This window comes from Eublepharis macularius, chromosome 16, assembly GCF_028583425.1.
Source record: "Eublepharis macularius isolate TG4126 chromosome 16, MPM_Emac_v1.0, whole genome shotgun sequence".
Lineage (NCBI taxonomy): Eukaryota > Metazoa > Chordata > Lepidosauria > Squamata > Eublepharidae > Eublepharis > Eublepharis macularius.
In genome coordinates this window covers 15,815,249-15,833,709 of record NC_072805.1, presented here as the reverse complement: position 1 = coordinate 15,833,709, position 18,461 = coordinate 15,815,249, and the positions used below count along the sequence as shown (strand labels likewise).

The following is an 18,461-nucleotide window of genomic DNA, read 5'->3' as shown; positions in this document are numbered from 1 at the left end:
AAAGACCTCTCAAATGTCCTATCATTAACAGGCTTGCTCAGATCCTGCGAACTGGAGGATGTGGCTTCTTTGAGTCAAGCCACCTCATTTCAGGTCTTCCTCTTTTCCTACTGCCTTCCACTTTTCCTAGCATTCTTGACTTTCCAGAGAATCTTGTCTTCTCATGATGTGACCGAAGTACGATAGCCTTAGTTTTGTCATTTTAGCTTCTAGAGAGAATTCAGGCTTGATTTGATCTAGTACCCACTTATTTGTCTTTTTGGCTGTCCATAGTAGCCGCAAATGGTAGCTGTCTCCTCCAGAACCACATTTCAAATGAATCAATTTTCTTCCTGTCAGTTTTCTTCACTGTCCAGCTTTCACATTCATACATGGCACTGGGGAATTCCATAGTTTGGATTATCTTGATCTTGGTTCCCAGAGAGACATCTTTATCTTTATGGATCTCTCTAGCTCACAGCTGCTTTTTCAAGTCTCAATCTTCTTCTGATTTCTTCATTGCAGTCTCCCTTTTCGTTGATGATTGAGGCAAGGAATAGAATGAAGTAAATAATTGAATAAATGTAGGAAATGTACACGCTGGGGCGTGGCACCGGCTCCGAAGGAGAAGGTTGCTTGAGAAGAGAGCTCCGTCCCTCCCCGCCCTCATTCCTCATTGTACATCGTCATAACAAAACTAAAAATCAAAATAAGAGAAGAATATGGGCAAACAAGGCATGGGGAAGAAAAAAGGAAAGTTAAACATCTCAAAAAGACTGCAAGACTTCTTCCCAAACTTGCAGCAGGCAGTAGAGAAAAACTGTGCTGCAATCAAAATGACGGACGGAAGCAGCAGAGGTAGGAGCAATTTAACTACCCTTGCCGATCCCATGGTTACTGAATTTCTGGCCCATATGGAACAAAAAATAGTGAACAAAATGTCAACTTTGCTTCAACCATTGACAGATCCGCTAACAGAAATAAAATCGGCTTTAGGTAAAAAAGCACATATTGCTGGGCAAGCACTAGCATTAAGCACCTCATTACAGTCTGAACTATCTGGGTTACAACAAGAGAACAAGCAACTACAAGAAAAATTGTACATATGGAGATAACAGCTTACTGAATGGGAACTAGACATGGGCACGAACAGCATTACGAACGGAAAAAACCAACAAACAGGCCGCTCGGCTGCTCATGAACGGGCTGTTCGTGATGCGCCATTCCAGCTGAACAGGTGGTCGGCAGAAGCCTTGTTCGTTGCGCTCAGCTACCATTCGGGAAACTAGACACTGAGGCGCCTTCAATCAATTGAGCGGATAAGTGTCGCCCCGTCCGTAGGCCTGGTGGGCGGGGACATGGGGGGTGCTGCTGGCCAGCACCCAGACCCCCTGCCCCCAAGAGGGGAGGCAGCCCACCTTCAGGTCCACCGCATGGGACCAAAGTGAACTGGAGGGTGGCTCCATTTGTATTGAATGGGATTTTCCTGGGGGCGTCGAATTTGGGAATGTATAACTCCGAGATCCATACTGTAATCTTGACCAAACTTGGGTGATGGCTGGAGAAGAGCCTGCTGCACATTCCCTGTGAATATGGGCTCTCTAAGTGCTAAGGGGGGCACTCTGGCACCCACGAACACCAAACACCGAACATGTTCATTAATGGGACATGTTCAGGTCCATTCGTCCATTCATGTTCGTCGTCAGGAACGAACACCAAACAGCCTGTTCGAGGTTTTTCCCCCGTTCGTGCCCATATCTCATGGGAACCCAAAAAAATCCAGAATCAAAGAAGCCTAGAGATATCTTAGCTACAATTCCAGATGGGAAAATATGGAGAAAAATCCTGGAAATAGCAAGGAAGAAAGTCTCAATCCATTATAAAGGAACACCTATCTCAATACTTACAGACTTGCCATCTTCAGTTTTAAACAAAAGAAGAGAACTTAGATCAATAACTGAAGCATTAAGGAAGCTCAGATAAAATATAAATGGACCAACTATTCAAAACTTCATGTTAAAACACAGGACTTTACTTATCAAGTTACAGACCAGGAATCTGGAAGATTATTTTTGCTACAGCTCGGTATCGAGTTTCCTAAGAACTGCAACAGTACCATACAGAAAAGAACCCAATCTCTTGCCAACATACAGGGGAAGCAGGATTCCAGTGAGATGCGGCCAGCAAGTCAAGAGCAAATAAAATTTGATGTAACAAAATGTGATGTAACAATGCAAGTTAAATGCAAAATTTAATATCATGTAAATATGTTATGACCATATAATCTTTAAAAATCATATAGGAGTGGAGGTATTGGGGGGGGGAGGCAGTGGAGCTCATATAGGGCTCCCATTTATTTTTTTTACAGTTCTTTAAGTTTGGTATATATTTAGATATCAATCATCTATAGGGTGTATCTCTTAGGCTACAGGGAACTGTTTAGCATAATTTAGACCATAGTTTATTTATCAGTACGTAAAATATTCATTATTTTACCCATCTAGGTATTAATATCATTGGGAAAAAAGGGGGATTAGGGTTAAGTGTGGGAGGGGGGAATGAAGGAAGGGATTATCTTAGTTAATAACAGTTCTAATAAAAGCTACAATCAATATTTTTCTTTTAAGAAGGAATAGAGTTAAGAGAGGGAGGGGGGAAGGGAAGGAGGGATTAGTTAAGTAGGTTAATAAGTGTTTGAGTAATGGTTACAAATCATTGTTTTGTTTTATTTTTTATATATCATTTTCGGTAACCAATCTACTGAAGATCTGGCACTATGACAATCCTTATTTAATCACCTTTATAAAAGAATCTATTTTTGTATATTATCTTTACCAATATCCTCCTGACTATCATCAATATAGAAATAGAACCTTATATCAAGTATAATATTATAAAGATTTTTCAATAATAATGTCCCCCTAAGCTGTCACCTCAACCAGAAACCTGACTTTTTAAAAACTTATTTCCCAGACATTGAAAATAGTGTGTTTTTTGGTATGAGATCTTTAACCTGTCTATCACTGACAGAAGACTTGTGACTAGGTTTGCCAGGTTCCCCTGTCCTTCTGGCGGGTGGTGGGATCCCCAGCACCTACCTGCTCCAGGAAGTGACATCATCATGCAGTCCATGGCCGTCCTTGTGAGCGCTCCCGTGCTCCGTGGGGAGGGGTTGACTTGGGCATGAATCGACCTGGATCAGGCCCAAATCGGCCTGTAACAGGCCGCTGCAGAGCATGGGAGTGATCCTGTACTCCACAGTGGCATGATCTGGGCCCGAATCTGACTGAAGCAGGCCAAATCGGGCCCAAATTGGCTTGGAACGGGCTGCTGTGGAGCACGGGAGTGCTCCCACGCTCTGCAGAGGCCCAATTCCACCTGATCCAGGCCTGATTTGGGCCTATCCTGCTGGATCGGTACGGAGGGCAGTCTAAACTCCCCTCTGTCTGGAGATCAGGGGGCAGGGCCACCAGCCATGTGAACATTTTCAAGAGGTTCCTGAACTCCGTTCCACTGCATTCCAGCTGAAAAAAAGCCCTGCTTATCACGCAAGCTTGCTCCTAGGAAGAGGCACCTGCATTCACAATGCGCTATGCCACATTTACAGGCTGATAAGGGAAATCTTTTTCTGAACTGTTCATGCCAGATGTAACCATAGAATAGTTAAGGATACACAAGAGAGGCCAGCAGGAAATGGGAGGATCTGAATAGTTACTCTCAGATAGGAAAGTTCTGGACAAAGGAGTGGGCAATAAACCACTCAGCGAGAGAACTGAGCTTGCTTCAAGTTAATTAGATTAGCGGAATCTCCCAAGGCTGTGAGAAGTCCCAAGCAATTGATGTGGGGTACCGAAACTAGCTTTCTACACATTCTAAAGGAGGAGAGATTGCTCCCCTCCCACAATACCCAAAAAGGAACAATCTCTGCCTGTATAGTACAAGGTTGCTGAAGCGATGCTTAGACGCCCTTGGAAAAATGTTACACTGTCAAGTGGGCAGGAAATAAGGAGAACCCTATGAATGGGAAAGTGTGAGAGAGGAAAGAGATGTTCCTTGAAAAGATAAAACTATGTACTAAAGTGATAAGCAACGCTAATTGGGACATATTATAATTGTGGTGTTGACCAGAATTATTCTTCCATTAGGGGACCACTGGATCATTGGAGGTGGTCACTGGGACAGACCAATGGGGGGGTCACAATTATGCTTGAACCAATGGGACCCCCAATATTGTAATGAACCAAAGGGTATAAAACATCTTGCACAGCTATTGTAGCTTTGATGAGCGTTGGGCACGAGTGATCCCTTTACTCTCTGTGTAACTAATGCTCCTCCACATTTAATAAATGTAGTAGGCTTGCTTCTTTCACAGGACTCTGCGTCTGTCTCTTCTTTGAATTGGCTGAGGGACATTCGAACCACTGATTGCATGGAACAATAACCACCCTGTGAGGTGGGTGAGGCTGAGAGAGCTCTGGAGAGCTGTAACTGACCCAAGGTCACCCAACTGGCTTCAAGTGGAGGAGTGGGGAATCAAACCCAGTTCTTCAGATTAGAGTCTCGCGCTCTTAACCACTACACCAAACATGGTCTCAGATCTGTTGTTATGGTCCGTTTCTGTCTTCAGGGACTGTTTCACACATATAATTTTAGGCTGCTGGATTTTTTGTGTGCTATTTTTATGGCTGGTTTGATTACTGATAAATCCTGTTTGTCTTTAGTGATTTTATTGAATTGCTTTGACTTTGTGATGTACCTCAAGCAAGTCTCTGCAGAAGCAGCTTGTACATTTCCCTTTTTTAATTTTTTTTTTAAATTTAAATGATGCTTAATAAACAGTTACAAACATAATAAAGATAGATATTGTACAATGATATCAAATAAGTCTTCTATTATAGATGTTAAAGATAGTTAGCATACAATATTATTCGTTTTCTTTCCAATGTTTGCTACCTATAAAAAATAGTTAAATAAATGTGTAATTTTTTTTCTTAAGCATTAGATATATTGATGGATGTGAGAGAATAGTGGTGCAAGTCTTCTTTGGCCTGGAAACCTTGGAGGGAAGACTCGCCAGGGCCAGTAACGCCAACAACCAGGCAACTTGGTACCATGCAATTTGTGCAGACTTTTCTCCTGGAGAGGCAACCAGGAGATAGAAGGAGGGAAAGCTGAGGTCCGGTGCGGTGTATTGGCTAGAGTGTCAGGCTAGAATCTGAAAGCCAAGCTGACACCTGACACAGGTTGGACACTTGTCAGCTTCCCTCAAGTTTTGATGGGAAATGTAGGCATCCTGGTCTTGCAGCTGTAATGGAGAGCCAAGCTGTAAAACCAGGACGCCGACATTTCCCATCAAAACTAGAGGGAAACTGACAAGTGTCCAACCTGGGTAAGACGTCACTTGTAAACCGGGTCCGAATCCCCACTCTGCCATGGAATCTCACTGGATGATCTTTGGCCAGTCAGACACTCTCAGTCTAATCTACCTCTCTGAGTTGTCAGGATAAAATAAAGGAGAACCATGTAAGCTGTTTTGGGTCTCCACTGGGGAGAAAGAGAGGATATAAATGAAGTAAAGAATAAATAAAGCTGAAGATAAAGGGAGCACATAAAAGAAATGTTGATTGGTGAGTGGGAAGAGGAGAAGGAAACAGGGAAAAGGGAAAGAATATGTGGGTTGACAGGAGAACAGAAAGAGGACATACAGTGGGGAAGGGGATACAGGGGGAAATAAAGTGACCCCTCCAAGCAATCGCTTGCAGGCTCCTTGCTTATTTATTCCTAATGTCTAATCCCTTCTGTCAAGACAGAGGCATTAGTTGTTCCATATACAATTAAGAGATATTTGTTCTGTATTTAAAAAATTGCAATAAAAGTGCTTCTTCGCTGTGCTAGTCATTATCAATGAAGCAGAAAATGCACAGGAGGAGAAATTGTGCTGGGTTTATGCTTTCATGCACCACATGATGCCACAACTGCGCTGAACAGTTGCCAGATTTACCTTGAGACATGTCCAGCCCTGCTTCTGGTATCAGAATTCCACATTTTGTCTGCAGGAAATTCTGCCCTGTGTAGAACTCCCTGGCTCATACACTGATATCTGTTTCATGTTTGTTGCACAGGCCGTGATTCTGCTCCTCCAGAAGTGCTTACCAAATATGGGAGGCTCCGGGGCCAGCAGATCAAAGTCAGTGCTCTAAAAAAAGATGTGGATGTTTTCCTTGGAATTCCCTATGCCAAGCCACCGGTGGGACATTTGCGGTTTGCCCCACCGGTACCGGCTGAACCATGGAGCGGTCTCAGAGATGCAACATCCTACCCACCCATGTGAGTCCCAACAGTAGGATCTTTCAAGGTCCCTCCAAGAAAGAACCGTGCGCTTTCACAGGAATGTTAGAAGGCTTGAAAACTCCACAGGGAACCATTTGTCCTACTGGGGAAACTTACATAAGCTATATGGAAGGCCCCCAATGCAGCAAACAGCAGCTCCGTGGGTCTGTTTCAGGTAGGGAGAAACAGTGAGGGTGGAAGCAACGAGGGCCCCTTCTCCCTGCCCTATCTATACACCCAATCCAAACCAGGCCTCCCTTGCTCTCCTGGATATCCCAGAGCATGTCTGGTAGACCAGATCAGTAGGGCTGCCAGGTCCCTCTCCCCTCCCGCCAGGAAGGTAGGGAACCTGGCACTTACCTCGTGTCAGGCATGCGTTCCTTGTTAAACAAACAGACAAAGTAATAAGGCTATAGCAAACAGATATTGAAAGTCACACCAAGAGTAAAGCAATAAAGCTAGGTTTTACTACTTAACAGAGCTTCCAACAGCCACCACATGATACAGTATAGCGTGATCTACAGCTGGAAATTTCTCCAACATAGATTCTGGCCTACCTATAAAATCGCAGGCACCTCCTTTCTCTGGAGCAATAATTCCTAACCCCTCAGGCTAGGTGACAGCAACCACCAATCTAAACATGCCTCCCCTCCTAATTCTGATGAGATGTTCTTACAAGAAGCAAACTGCTTGGACCTTGGACTGATAAGAAGCTAGCTAGGCCAAAGCCCTTAAATCAGGGGTGGGCAATTGTTTTGGCTTGGGGGCCACTTTGTGGGAGCGGAGGTTAGCGGAGGGCCGCACCTTTTAAAATGATTGCATTCATTAGTTAACTTTGCATTTCAGAAAAGGTATAAATTGTATCATAAAAATCAATAAATATAAATTAAATAAAGTAGTGGTAGTTTTATTCAATTTATTTATTGTGCTAATTTCATATCATCTATAGCTGCAAGCACATTTAATTTTAGAATCAGTTTAATGAGACAAATGTACCCTATCACACTTTTCTACTGTCTTGGCGGGCCACAAAAAACTCTGTAGCAGGCCGCATGTGGCCCGCGGGCCGCAATTTGCCCACCCCTGCCTTAAATGATGCAACTGCAAAAACAAAACAAAAAAGAGCCCGCTATTTTACACATTAACCCTTTCAAGGGGAAGCAAGATGTTAACTCGCCTCACACCAGTGGTTGTTACACCCTTTGTCATAGTGGGAACATGTGTTGACCCAATCAGTGTAAAGATAGCCTCCCCCTGAATTCACTCTGTGAGGAAAATACGGGTTTGTGAAGCTCAGTTAGGGTTGCCAGCCTCCAGGTAGGGGCTGGAGATCTCCCAGAATTACAACTGGTGTCCAGGCCACAGGAGAAAATGGCTACTTTGGGAGGTGGACTCTATGAAATTATGCCATGCCAAGGTCCTTTCCCTCCCCAAACCCCACTTTCTCCAGGTTTCTCCAGGTTTCACCCCCCAGATCTCCAGGAATTTCTCAACTTGGAGCTGGCAACCCTAAGTTCAGTGTTTTCCTCATATGACCCTATTGATAGTGAAGCAAAATCAGACCATTGGTCCATCAAGGTAACATTGTACTTTATAGATGCAGAGGAGTTAGCCGTGTTAGTCTGTGGTAGCAAAATCAAAAAGAGTCCAGTAGCACCTTTAAGACTAACCAATTTTATTGTAGCATAAGCTTTCGAGAATCACAGTTCTCTTCGTCAGATGCATGATACAGAGACTGGTCAAATATAGAAGAGGAGGGAGGAGAAGAGGAGGAGAGAGAAGAGGCAATTAGGGGGGGGGGAGGGTGCAGCCAAAACATTCCTTTGCTAGTATATGTAAACATCTCCTTTTGGTGTGGGGGTCAGTTGGCTTCAAAGGAGTTTCCCTGTTAGTTTGTAGCAGCCAAACAGCTAGACCATCCAATTCCAATGCAGTATGAGCCTTCGACAACCACAGCTCTCCCTGCCAGATGCATCTGACAAAGAGATCTGTGACCACTCGCCTCACACCAGTGTGATCTGTGACCACTCTTCCTTCAGCTGATCTCAAAATGGCTGCCACTCTAGGATTCCATTTTCTTGCTGGTTTGCCCCCAAATGGCTTCCCTCCATGCCTCCCACTTATGGAATACTTTAGTTCCTGCTGTCCATACAGAGGTGTCTTATGCTGCTGAAATTTCCTTTATCAGTTTATTAGAGATGGTTATGAGGAAACACTCTGCTCCCGTTGTACCGAATAAATCTGTTCATTTGGGCTGAATTTTGCTTTGCTTTGCTAAGGTGCCTGCAGGATCCAGTGGCGGGGCAAACTCTGTCGGATGCTTTTAGTACCAGAAAAGAACATGTTCCATTGACTATTTCTGAGGACTGTTTGTATTTAAATGTCTACACAGTGGCTCGTTCGGATACAAAACCCAAGTTACCGGTAAGCACAGACGTTGCTAATCTAGGGACGGCATTTATTTGTCTATATTCGCCCTTTCTCCCCCATGAGCCTAGTCCAACACTCTAACCATTATACTACACTACCTCTTTGTCAGGGCTGCCATTCCCCCAGTGAACATGCCCACCACGTCTTACCTGGCGGGCAGGGAAAAAATAAAGGAGGAAACAGGGACTCATTGGCCTGCACGCACGCTCGCCAGCATCATAATGATGTTACCATCAGATACACAGATGCCACTTCCTTTGCATGTGGAAGTGGTGCCTAATTTCAACCTATATTTGAATATAGAAAGAGAAAACCAAGAAATCTTTCTATTATCAGGGAACAGCTTACATCGGGAAGGAGGAGCTCCCCCCCCCCCCGGGCAATGGATTCTGAAGTTGTTTGGGCTCTCCTTTATTTTTAACAGCCCTTCCCCACAGCTGCTGTGGGATTGTGGGGAACCCAAGTTGGGTCTGGGGAACTGGACCCAACTCTTTAACAAACTGCATGTTTAGTTTGACCCTTACTCCTCATATTCCAGTTGCTAACTTTACTCAGGGAAAACCTGCCCATCAGACAAGGAAAAGGCTTTCTTTTTGATTTCCCACAAGAATATATTTACCGTCAATACTTCAGTCATAAAGCATAAGGTTTGCTTACTGAGGAAGCCGTTGTGGTTTATGACTGAAGCAACTGGCAAGAAATACAATCTTGCGCAGGGGTCATTTCATAGAAAAGGAGCTGGAGGAACTCATTAGCATAACTGATTTGCATACGCCACACCCCCTGACATCACCTATCCTGGTTGTTTTGGACCCAATCCTGGCCATTCAGGGCTGAAATTGGGCCCAAAATGGCAAAAAGGGACAGAAAATGGCTGAAAAGGGGCCCACAATGATCTAGATCGGACCACTGCTGAGTGGGAGAGTGATCCACCACCCGTCAGAGGCCCGATCTGGGCTCTTTCAGCTCCAATCTAGGCTGAAACGGGACCAAAATGGCCAAGAGTCAGGTGGGTGGGGCCACCTGACATGTGACCTCTTTGGGGAACTGCCGGAACTGTGTTCCAGTGCGTCCCCCCTCGAAATGAGCCCTGATCTTGCGAAAAAATCACCACAGAAGCCTTCTGTTTGAAGGTAAGGGTTTTTTTTTCCTGTGCGGGAGGATCCTGGTAGGAGCGGGTTCCCATGTGTGGAATGCATTCTGACCCTTTCGGAGGACTCTCGCTTAGGGAACAAAGTACTGAGCAAATAACATTTTTAAAATTTTTGTTTCCAGGTGATGGTTTGGATTCATGGAGGGGGGTTATTGTTGGGTGCGGCCTCCACATACGACGGGTCGGTGTTAGCTGCTTCTGAAGACGTGGTCGTTGTAGCGATTCAATACCGGCTGGGCATCCTTGGCTTTTTTAGGTAAAACTTTCTGCACCAAACATTTCAAAGCTTAACACACTATACCCCATCCCTGTAGTCTAACTGTACTGTCCCACTTTATCCTTCACTAGCCATAAGGACAACCAAGACTGGTTCCAGATTTTGTGGGGCTCTGGGCAGAGAGTACCTGGAAGGCCCAGGGAGAAAGTTCTTGAGACCCTCCCCTGCCTGCTGTCACACCCCTCTTCCCATCCCCCTGTGTTTCCTACCACAACTGCCTACCTATGCATCTTTCTCCTCCAGCTCCCTTGCTTCCTGTGGTTCCTGTGGTTGATGGTGGGGGCAGTGCTTCCCCACAGAGCCTGGGAGGGCTCCTGCATCTTCTGTTCATGGATAGGCAGGTGGCAGAGATGGTCAGGGGGTGCCTTGCCAGCAGCCAGGAGGGGTGCTAAAAATCAGGGGTCTGCAACTTTTCTCATTAGAGAACCAAACTATGTCAGCATTCAGAACAGCATAAGGAAGCCAATTTGCAACGCTAAAAATATACAGCTTAACATTACTGATAATTGGTTGATGAATAACACAGAACATTTCAACTTCCCAGGCACTGGTAGATGGGAGTCCTTTATTAGGCCAAGGCACATGCGACGTCTCACAATAAGTAGTAAATATGCACAGGAGCATCTTGTACAACGGTTTTAGTGTGCCGGCATAAACCTGTACATGGTTCACATGCGGATTTGTGGTAATTGTTCGCGTTTAGCATTTCCTTTTCAGGAAAAAAATTCTAAGAAGCCCTTGAGTGCTATCAAAAGCTTTTCTTGCCTTTCTGGTTTTCTAACATTCCACTGACTTGTCCAATATACTTTCACTAAAAGGTTTTATTTTCTTGAGCCGCATTTGGCTCTGGTACCATCAGTTTCAGACTCCTCATCTAAATCAGTGCCTGGAATCTGCAGTTGGAGAGAGGAAGGTAAACAGTAAGTTAAGTAATGGGCAATTTTCAACGTTCACATATTTTAAATAAATGAAAGCACACCAGTTCTCTTTTGTCAGAACCTCATTGAGAAGTTTAAAAAAAAAACCTTTTTTGGCATGGTACATTTGGACCTAGTCCTTTGCCATCAACTTTCCAATAGCTGTGTATGTGTAACCCCCAGAGTCCCAAGGACCAAGTTCAACATGTTTACCCATTCAAATATAGATGCAATTTATTTTTACACAACTATGAAAACATTCCCAAAGTTATTAATACTGGATCAGTAACCAGTGACCCCAGAGTACAGTCCTACTCACAACCCCCTGGTAAAGTACGCAGACAGTTCGGTAGATTTGGCTAGAGGCTTTGCCTGGAACAGCGTCCCAAATATCCAAAAGGCCTTGCCACAGCAGGACTCTGTGAAGTTGCTGTCTGAATCCTGGGGCTTGCTTGTTGCCCTAGGAGCAGTCCCCCTTTTCTCCTAGCAAGACGAAGTGGGGCAGCTCTGTGCTAGGGTGTTGGTCTCAAGCAGTCAATGAGTTCAGCTGCCAGCAATTCCTGCACTTGCTTCTTCAGCTCTTCCCAGCTACTGCAGTTCTTCCAGGGAGAAGAGTTCAGTTCTTCCAGCCAGTAGTTTCAGCTCTATGATGTTCTTAGCTCCAAAGCTTGGAAACGAGCTTTGCCTTCCAACCAGCGGCGGCAGCTCTCCACCCTCCAGTCTTTTCAGCTAGCCCAGTCCTGTATTATACCACCTCTCCCAGTCAGGTGACTTCTTTTTTATATGCATGTCCCATGACCCTTTGCTAAACATGCAACTTAACACAACCCCAGGTACAGCTCAGTTATCTGCCAGTCTGGTCTGTCTATGTATCTGCAGTCTAGATCCTAGGCCCCAAACCCTTTTTCCAGGACAGGCTTACATATGTCTCTCTTGAGCTTCTCCTCTTTTCCAGTTCTGGTGACGCAACAGCTCGTGGAAACTGGGGCTTTCTCGACCAAGTGGCAGCTCTCCAGTGGATCCAAGAGAACATTGCAGCGTTTGGAGGTGATCCGGGATCTGTTACTATATTTGGTGAATCTGCAGGTGGAATCAGCGCTTCTGCCCTGGTAGGTTATTGATGATGACTAAGATTTGAAACACCTTCAGTTTATCAGTGCTAGGGAGAAGAGCAAGCATTTGTTTTGAGAAGCTTTGGGCGTGATTGCTAGTTGCAGCCTCAGACTTGAAAGATCACGTTAATCTGGTTGAACACAAAAGTGATGGATTCCATCCTTTCTACTTCCAAGGAACAGCAGACAATTGCAGAAAATTTGGGGAGGAGAGATGTTGCCCAGGCCTCCGAGCCTAATCATTGGCTCCATTAGCCAAGGGTGCTGCCTAAAATACACCCAGCACTCTCCTCTTCCACTTGGCTGTGCATTGCAGAGAAAGTTAGTAATGCTGTCTGTCTTTCAAGGAAACGTATCCTCCACTGCAGAACTTCCCGTTGAGGAACCCTTGAGGAGCTTTGCAATCACTGGGCAATGAAAATAGAGAGAGTGGAAGAAAGGCCATCACTGATATTCCTGCTTCCCTTCTCAGGTCTTATCTCCACTGGCAAAGGGATTGTTCCACAAAGCCATCTCTGAAAGTGGCGTGTCTCTCCTTGATGCTCTCCTAGACCTTCATCCAGGAAAGCTAGCTAAGGTAGGTTTTTGAAGGGAGTGCTAGAACTGAAATTGAAGGCACCTGTTGTTGCCCAAAGAGGAGGTTTCCTTAATTACTTGGGGGAATTAACATTAAGGAGGTAAACTAGAGGGAGTAACTGGGATTCTCCACCTATGTATACCAGGATTATTCATTAGAGAACTCTCAAATAACCAAGTAGATGTTGAACAGGAAAAGTTTCTTAATTTAGTGGGAAATAAAAGGCAATCAAACAAGCACAAACCACACACAGCACACATACAGGGCTGAGAAAACAGGGAGGAAAGATGGGGTTGCAGAGACAAGCAATGACAAACCACCCGTTAGTCTTTTGCCATGAAAACCGTGGTAGGGGTTGCCATAAGTCAGCTATGACTTGAGGGCACACTCTAGCACCATCAGTTAATACTAAATAGTTTTTTTCCCCATTTTAAATGAACTAATATATATAATTCATTAACAGTGCAATCCTAGGCAGAGTTACTTCAGTCTAAGCCCATTGATTTCAATTGACTTAGACTGGTGTAACACTTCTTAGGATTGTACTGTAAATGCCTATTTATCTAATGTTGAGATTTATTAAGATGAAAAGAGGAAATATTACTGAGTATTACGAGTAAGTTGAATATCTGAAATTTATATTTTAAATGTCATACAATTACCATATCATTACTATATTTCAATAGTCCTTGCAATGTGCATTTTAAACTGTTTTAACCCCCCCCCCCCATTTTCTGTACCCCTATTTGTTGATAAATAAAAATATTTGGAAAAAGAGTTTCTGAAGGATAAACGGACACCTGTAGCACGCTGATGATGATACATATAATCCGCCTATCTCACTGCAAGTGAATATAATATAATCAATAGTTAACTTAGCAAAAATACATGAAAATGGTGACAAATACCTTTCTCTTGACTGCAGAAAATCACAGAATCTGCCGGCTGTGAAACATCAAGCTCAAGCGAGATGGTTCGTTGTCTCAAGGGGAAGACAGAAGATGAAATTTTGCAGACCACCCTCAAGATGGTAAATATATTGCAATCTGGCAGTCTTTCGTATAGACCTCATGTTACGAACAACACAGGCCTGATGCCAAAAATGGTGCCCAATGTCAAGTCCCCCCCTCCACATCACATGGGGTAATAGCCAGTTTTTCTTGTGATGTCACCATGTATTCTTTCCCTGCTCTACATCATTGGTAAATGGAGGCAGGGTGATGAAGAGCATTATGATGTAATTATTTGTTTATTTATTTAATCTAAACTCCACTATTCTCCCCAGTGGAGACCCAGACTGTCTTACATTGTTTTCTCTTTCTCCATTCTGTCGTCACTACAAGCCTGCGAGGTAGGGTAGGCTGAGAGCATGTCACTGGCCCAAGGTCACCCAGCGAGCTTCCACAGCACCACTCGAACCTGGGTCTCCCAGATCCTAGTCTGACACTCTACCCAACACACCACACTGGATCTCGTTTGTTTATACATTTTAATAACCAGTTTGATGGAGGCACAAAAGCACCATTTTTTCCTAAGGTTAAGGAAAAGTAGTAAGGGCATCGTCATGCATACAATGAAGGTTATGTAATTGGTCATTCATGTTGCCTCTGGTTTCATAATGGGTTAGTTCGAACGTTGACTGCTTCGTACACTCCTTTCCCAGTATCTGAAGGGCACACTTGATGAAGACTGCCTACTGTGACTGGAAGGAATGCCAACAGGAAACATTGAATTTTCATTCTGAACTGTCCAATGATTTAGTTCATGTTGTTTTGGGTTGAACTGTGCAGCGCAGTTCAGTTCTCCTCTGAGGTCTAACTCATATTTGACCAGAATACTGGCACTTAGGAAGATGCTTGGACTTTGCAGCACTGCACAGCTTTGTAGATCCCTACAATTTGCCCTGCCAAAGAGCTCTGCAGTTGCTAGCAGCTTGCACTGATGCAAAGCTCTGCAGGTGCCTTCTTCTGATGCTGATGCAGAGCTCTGTTGGAGACTGCAGTTTGCACTGCCTTGAGCTCTGCAGTTGCCTTCAGGTTGAAATGATGCAGAGCTTTGCAGGTGCCTTCAGCTTGAACTTCAACTGAGTTCTGTACTTGGCGATGCAGCAGAGCTCTGTGGTGAACTTTGCAGGGAGGTGATGGGGGACTTCAAGATAGAATGCCATTTGGGGCCATGTCCCTGTCTTCACTTGTAAGGTGTAGGGTTATTAATACAAACAAACTAAACAAACACAATGGTTGTTGTGGGTTTTCCGGGCTGTATTGCCGTGGTCTTGGCATTGTAGTTCCTGACGTTTCGCCAGCAGCTGTGGCTGGCATCTTCAGAGAGATGCCAGCCACAGCTGCTGGCGAAACGTCAGGAACTACAATGCCAAGACCACGGCAATACAGCCCGGAAAACCCACAACAACCATCGTTCTCCGGCCGTGAAAGCCTTCGACAATACATTAAACAAACACACTTTGTTATGATGGCTGGAAAATAACACAGACTGTTCAGAGATTTCTGTTACCAAGTCATTTATTTCCATGGTCACAGTCCAGAAACATGTAAAAGAATTAATAAAAACCGTAAGGCGCGGTCAGCTATGTTATGTCACAGCAAAAACAAATTCTCTCTGATAAGAATCCAAGATTAACATACTTATTTTGACAGCTTTTCATGAACTCTCTCAGATGCATGAAATGCTACCCACGCATATTATATACCTACATAAAATGGTCTGTGTGTGTTTTTGTGTGCGCGTGTGTCTGTGTAAACACTGGGGGGAAATAGCTCTGAAATGCAAAAGCACAAGCTGTGACATTTCCATGCCAAACTCAGATTGCAAGATAAAACACAGTGAAACTCTGCCCTTCTTGAGTGAGTTCTAAATGAATAGAATTAACCTTGGAATCACCTGGAGTCTCCCTTTGAAGTTATTCAAACTGTTGCCAGCAGCATAGAGTACAGCTACTGTAACATAGTGGGTAGGTGGCTGGGCTGTGAATCAGCATGCTGCTGGTTGGATTGTCATGAGGTCTGCAGGTGGCCTTGGGTAAGCCACTCCTCTCAGCCCCAGCTCCCCAGCTGTATTGTGGGGGTAATCATTACACTGACTTCACTGCACTGATTGTGATACTGTCCAGAAGGGTGGAATATAGACACACTGTTGTTGTTACTTCTACTACTACAGCTATTATTATTATTATTAATGAGCAGCCTTGAGAACGGAACATATTTAAGCATTCAAGGGCTCTGCTTAGATGATCAGTGTCGTTCAAATGGTACTCAGAGGAACTCTCGGGTCCCTTAGATGCTTATCAGAATGCAGATACTTATTAGAGATGGACTTTCCCCTCTAGACCATGATGCTCTTTGTGCAGCTTCTGCTGTTCCTGTGGGGCTTGTGCAGGAGAATTCTGAGAGCTCTGTGTCCGTAAGTGTACAAATGAATCCCCTGTTGTGGTTTCTCTTGCAATTCCAGGAATTTACCACAGTCCATCTGGAGGAAGATGAAAAAGTAAGTACCTCTTTGCTGACCTGTGGCCTGCCCATGACCTTCCAAGGATCGCTTCTTCAGATAGCTGTCTCTTAAAGCAATACGGAAAAAAGATTGCTTGAGGAAATGAACTAAAGACAAGAAAATAATCTCGTTAAAAGATGCATTCGGTTTTGGACTGCGCTGATGACTGTGGTAGCTGTCAGGCGCAGCTGTGAACTTGGTCAAGAAGCTGGTGAGCTCATTCAGGGAGTCGTCCTGGATGTTCAGATAAGCTGAACAACAGTTTAAGGGGGTTGTATTTCTGTTTAAAGTGATAAGACACGCCATCCATAATAATAATAATAACGTTTGATTTATATACCGCCCTTCAGGACAACTTAATGCCCACTCAGAGCAGCTTACAAAGTATGCCATTATTATCCCCACAACAAACATCCTGTGAGGTGGGTGGGGCTGAGAGAGCTCCTAGAAGCTGTGACTGGCCCAAGGTCACTCAGCTGGCTTCAGGTGGAGGAGTGGGGAATCAAACCCGGTTCTCCAGATTAGAGTCCTGCTGCTCTTAACCACTACACCAAATTGGTTCTCTTCTTTAAGGTTTGCTTGTTTTATTCTGAAAAACAAAAATGCAGTCCTTTTTTTATCCTTGAAAATCTCTCTGCAGAAGTGGGGAAGTGGTAGGAATTCTAAGTTTCAAAGTAGGAAAGGCAAGATGGACAGGGAACAAAGGCTGGTTCCCAGCCCAAGTGTCTTTCACTACTTCAGAGTGAGGATTCTACTACGGCATGAATTTTAAATATGTCACTACGACAAAGGTGGAGAAATTAGAGATGAAGTCATTCTTGGTCTGGGAGAAATGATTAGCTGTCCAGATGAACCCTTCTGAGTTGGTCTTTTTTGGTGACCTTAGTGACTGTTTTCAGGAACCTCTCTGCACACTTTCATGTGTGTTAGTTGGATGAATGTGGTCTTCAGCCTATGGGTTGGGACTACAAGAGCCAACCTTCAGCTGAGTTCTGGAATTCTCCCAGAATTACAGGTGATCCTCAGGCTACAGAGATCAGTTCCTCTGGAGAACAGCAGCTTTAGAGGCTGAACTCTATGGTGTCACATTTCTGCTGAGGCTTTTTGGAAGGACCTGCTCCTAGTGCGCATGTGTTGGGAACAAGGGTGCCATACTGCTTCCCTCTCTGCACACATGCTCAGAAAAGCAGTCGATTGGTAAAACAAGGTCACTCACCAGTGGAGCAGACTTTTATTTCATGGCTCTGACCCTTGGCTTGTTCCTCACTATGGTACACCTCCTGGCTTGTGTTCCCTGTCCCCTACTTGCTTCATCTGCTGTCCATGTGCCTAACCTGGACACCAGAAAGGTCCTAATTCTGGCTCTTCCTTTTCCTGGCAAATGACTTCCTCTCGCTTTTTTGCCGCTCACTGAGTCCCAGATCTATGTGCACAGAAAACCACTTGGGATGGATGACCTGGGTGGATGGGTCTTTGTATACAACCCATGTCTGCTGTCATATTGGGGGGCTTGGAAGGTCTTCTGTTGGAGGTCAACTTGGATAAAGACTTTGTGTCGGCGCCCCTTCTCTGCAGCAGCCCGAAGCTTGGCTCTCCTGCTTGAGCCACCTGTTTGTTCTGCAGGTCACATGTCTTTGTGGTATGCTGTGCTCTTGGCTGGATGAGGAGGAGGAAGGAGAAAGCTACCCCTACCTTTGGGCAGGGCACTTACCTGAACAAACTGCAATTCCTTCCATCTTCCCCAGTCTATGCAACAGACTTTTTATGGGCTGAAGAAAGGGATACAGAACAATATTTATTTGCTTGCCTACTTCATTTATATCCCGCTTTTCTCCTGTACGAGCACTTTGGGCCAGTGCCCTGCCCAAAGACACGTCTAGCTTTCTCCTCCCTTATCTTATCCAAACAAGAGGACAGTATGCCAGAGAGACATGTGACCTGCAGAACAGAGAGGTGGCTCAGGCAGGGGAGCCACGCTTACAGTACTCTTCCCCTTCCCCATGTTAACCTGCCCTAGGAGGTAGGGTAGGCTGAAAGAGGAAGTGGCGGGGCCAAGATCACCCAGCATGCTTCCGTAGCAGAGCGGGGATTCAAACCTGGGATTGATCCTGGAACTAGAGTGAATGAAATTAAATTGCCACACACTTGGTTGAAAGACGTTCCTTCTTTCTAGAGTTGC

The 18,461-nt window shown here is 44.7% G+C and overlaps 1 protein-coding gene across 1 annotated transcript in view; it reads left to right on the top strand.

Moving 5' to 3' along the window:
- Positions 1-18,461, top strand: part of LOC129344289 (fatty acyl-CoA hydrolase precursor, medium chain-like) — a 29,243-nt gene that overhangs the window by 3,070 nt on the left and 7,712 nt on the right. Inside the window, exons 2-8 of the mRNA XM_055000865.1 lie at positions 6,102-6,306; positions 8,589-8,733; positions 10,015-10,148; positions 12,042-12,195; positions 12,671-12,775; positions 13,701-13,805; positions 16,244-16,279. Coding sequence (XP_054856840.1) covers positions 6,102-6,306; positions 8,589-8,733; positions 10,015-10,148; positions 12,042-12,195; positions 12,671-12,775; positions 13,701-13,805; positions 16,244-16,279 — 884 coding nt within the window. The remainder of the gene's footprint in view (positions 1-6,101; positions 6,307-8,588; positions 8,734-10,014; positions 10,149-12,041; positions 12,196-12,670; positions 12,776-13,700; positions 13,806-16,243; positions 16,280-18,461) is intronic.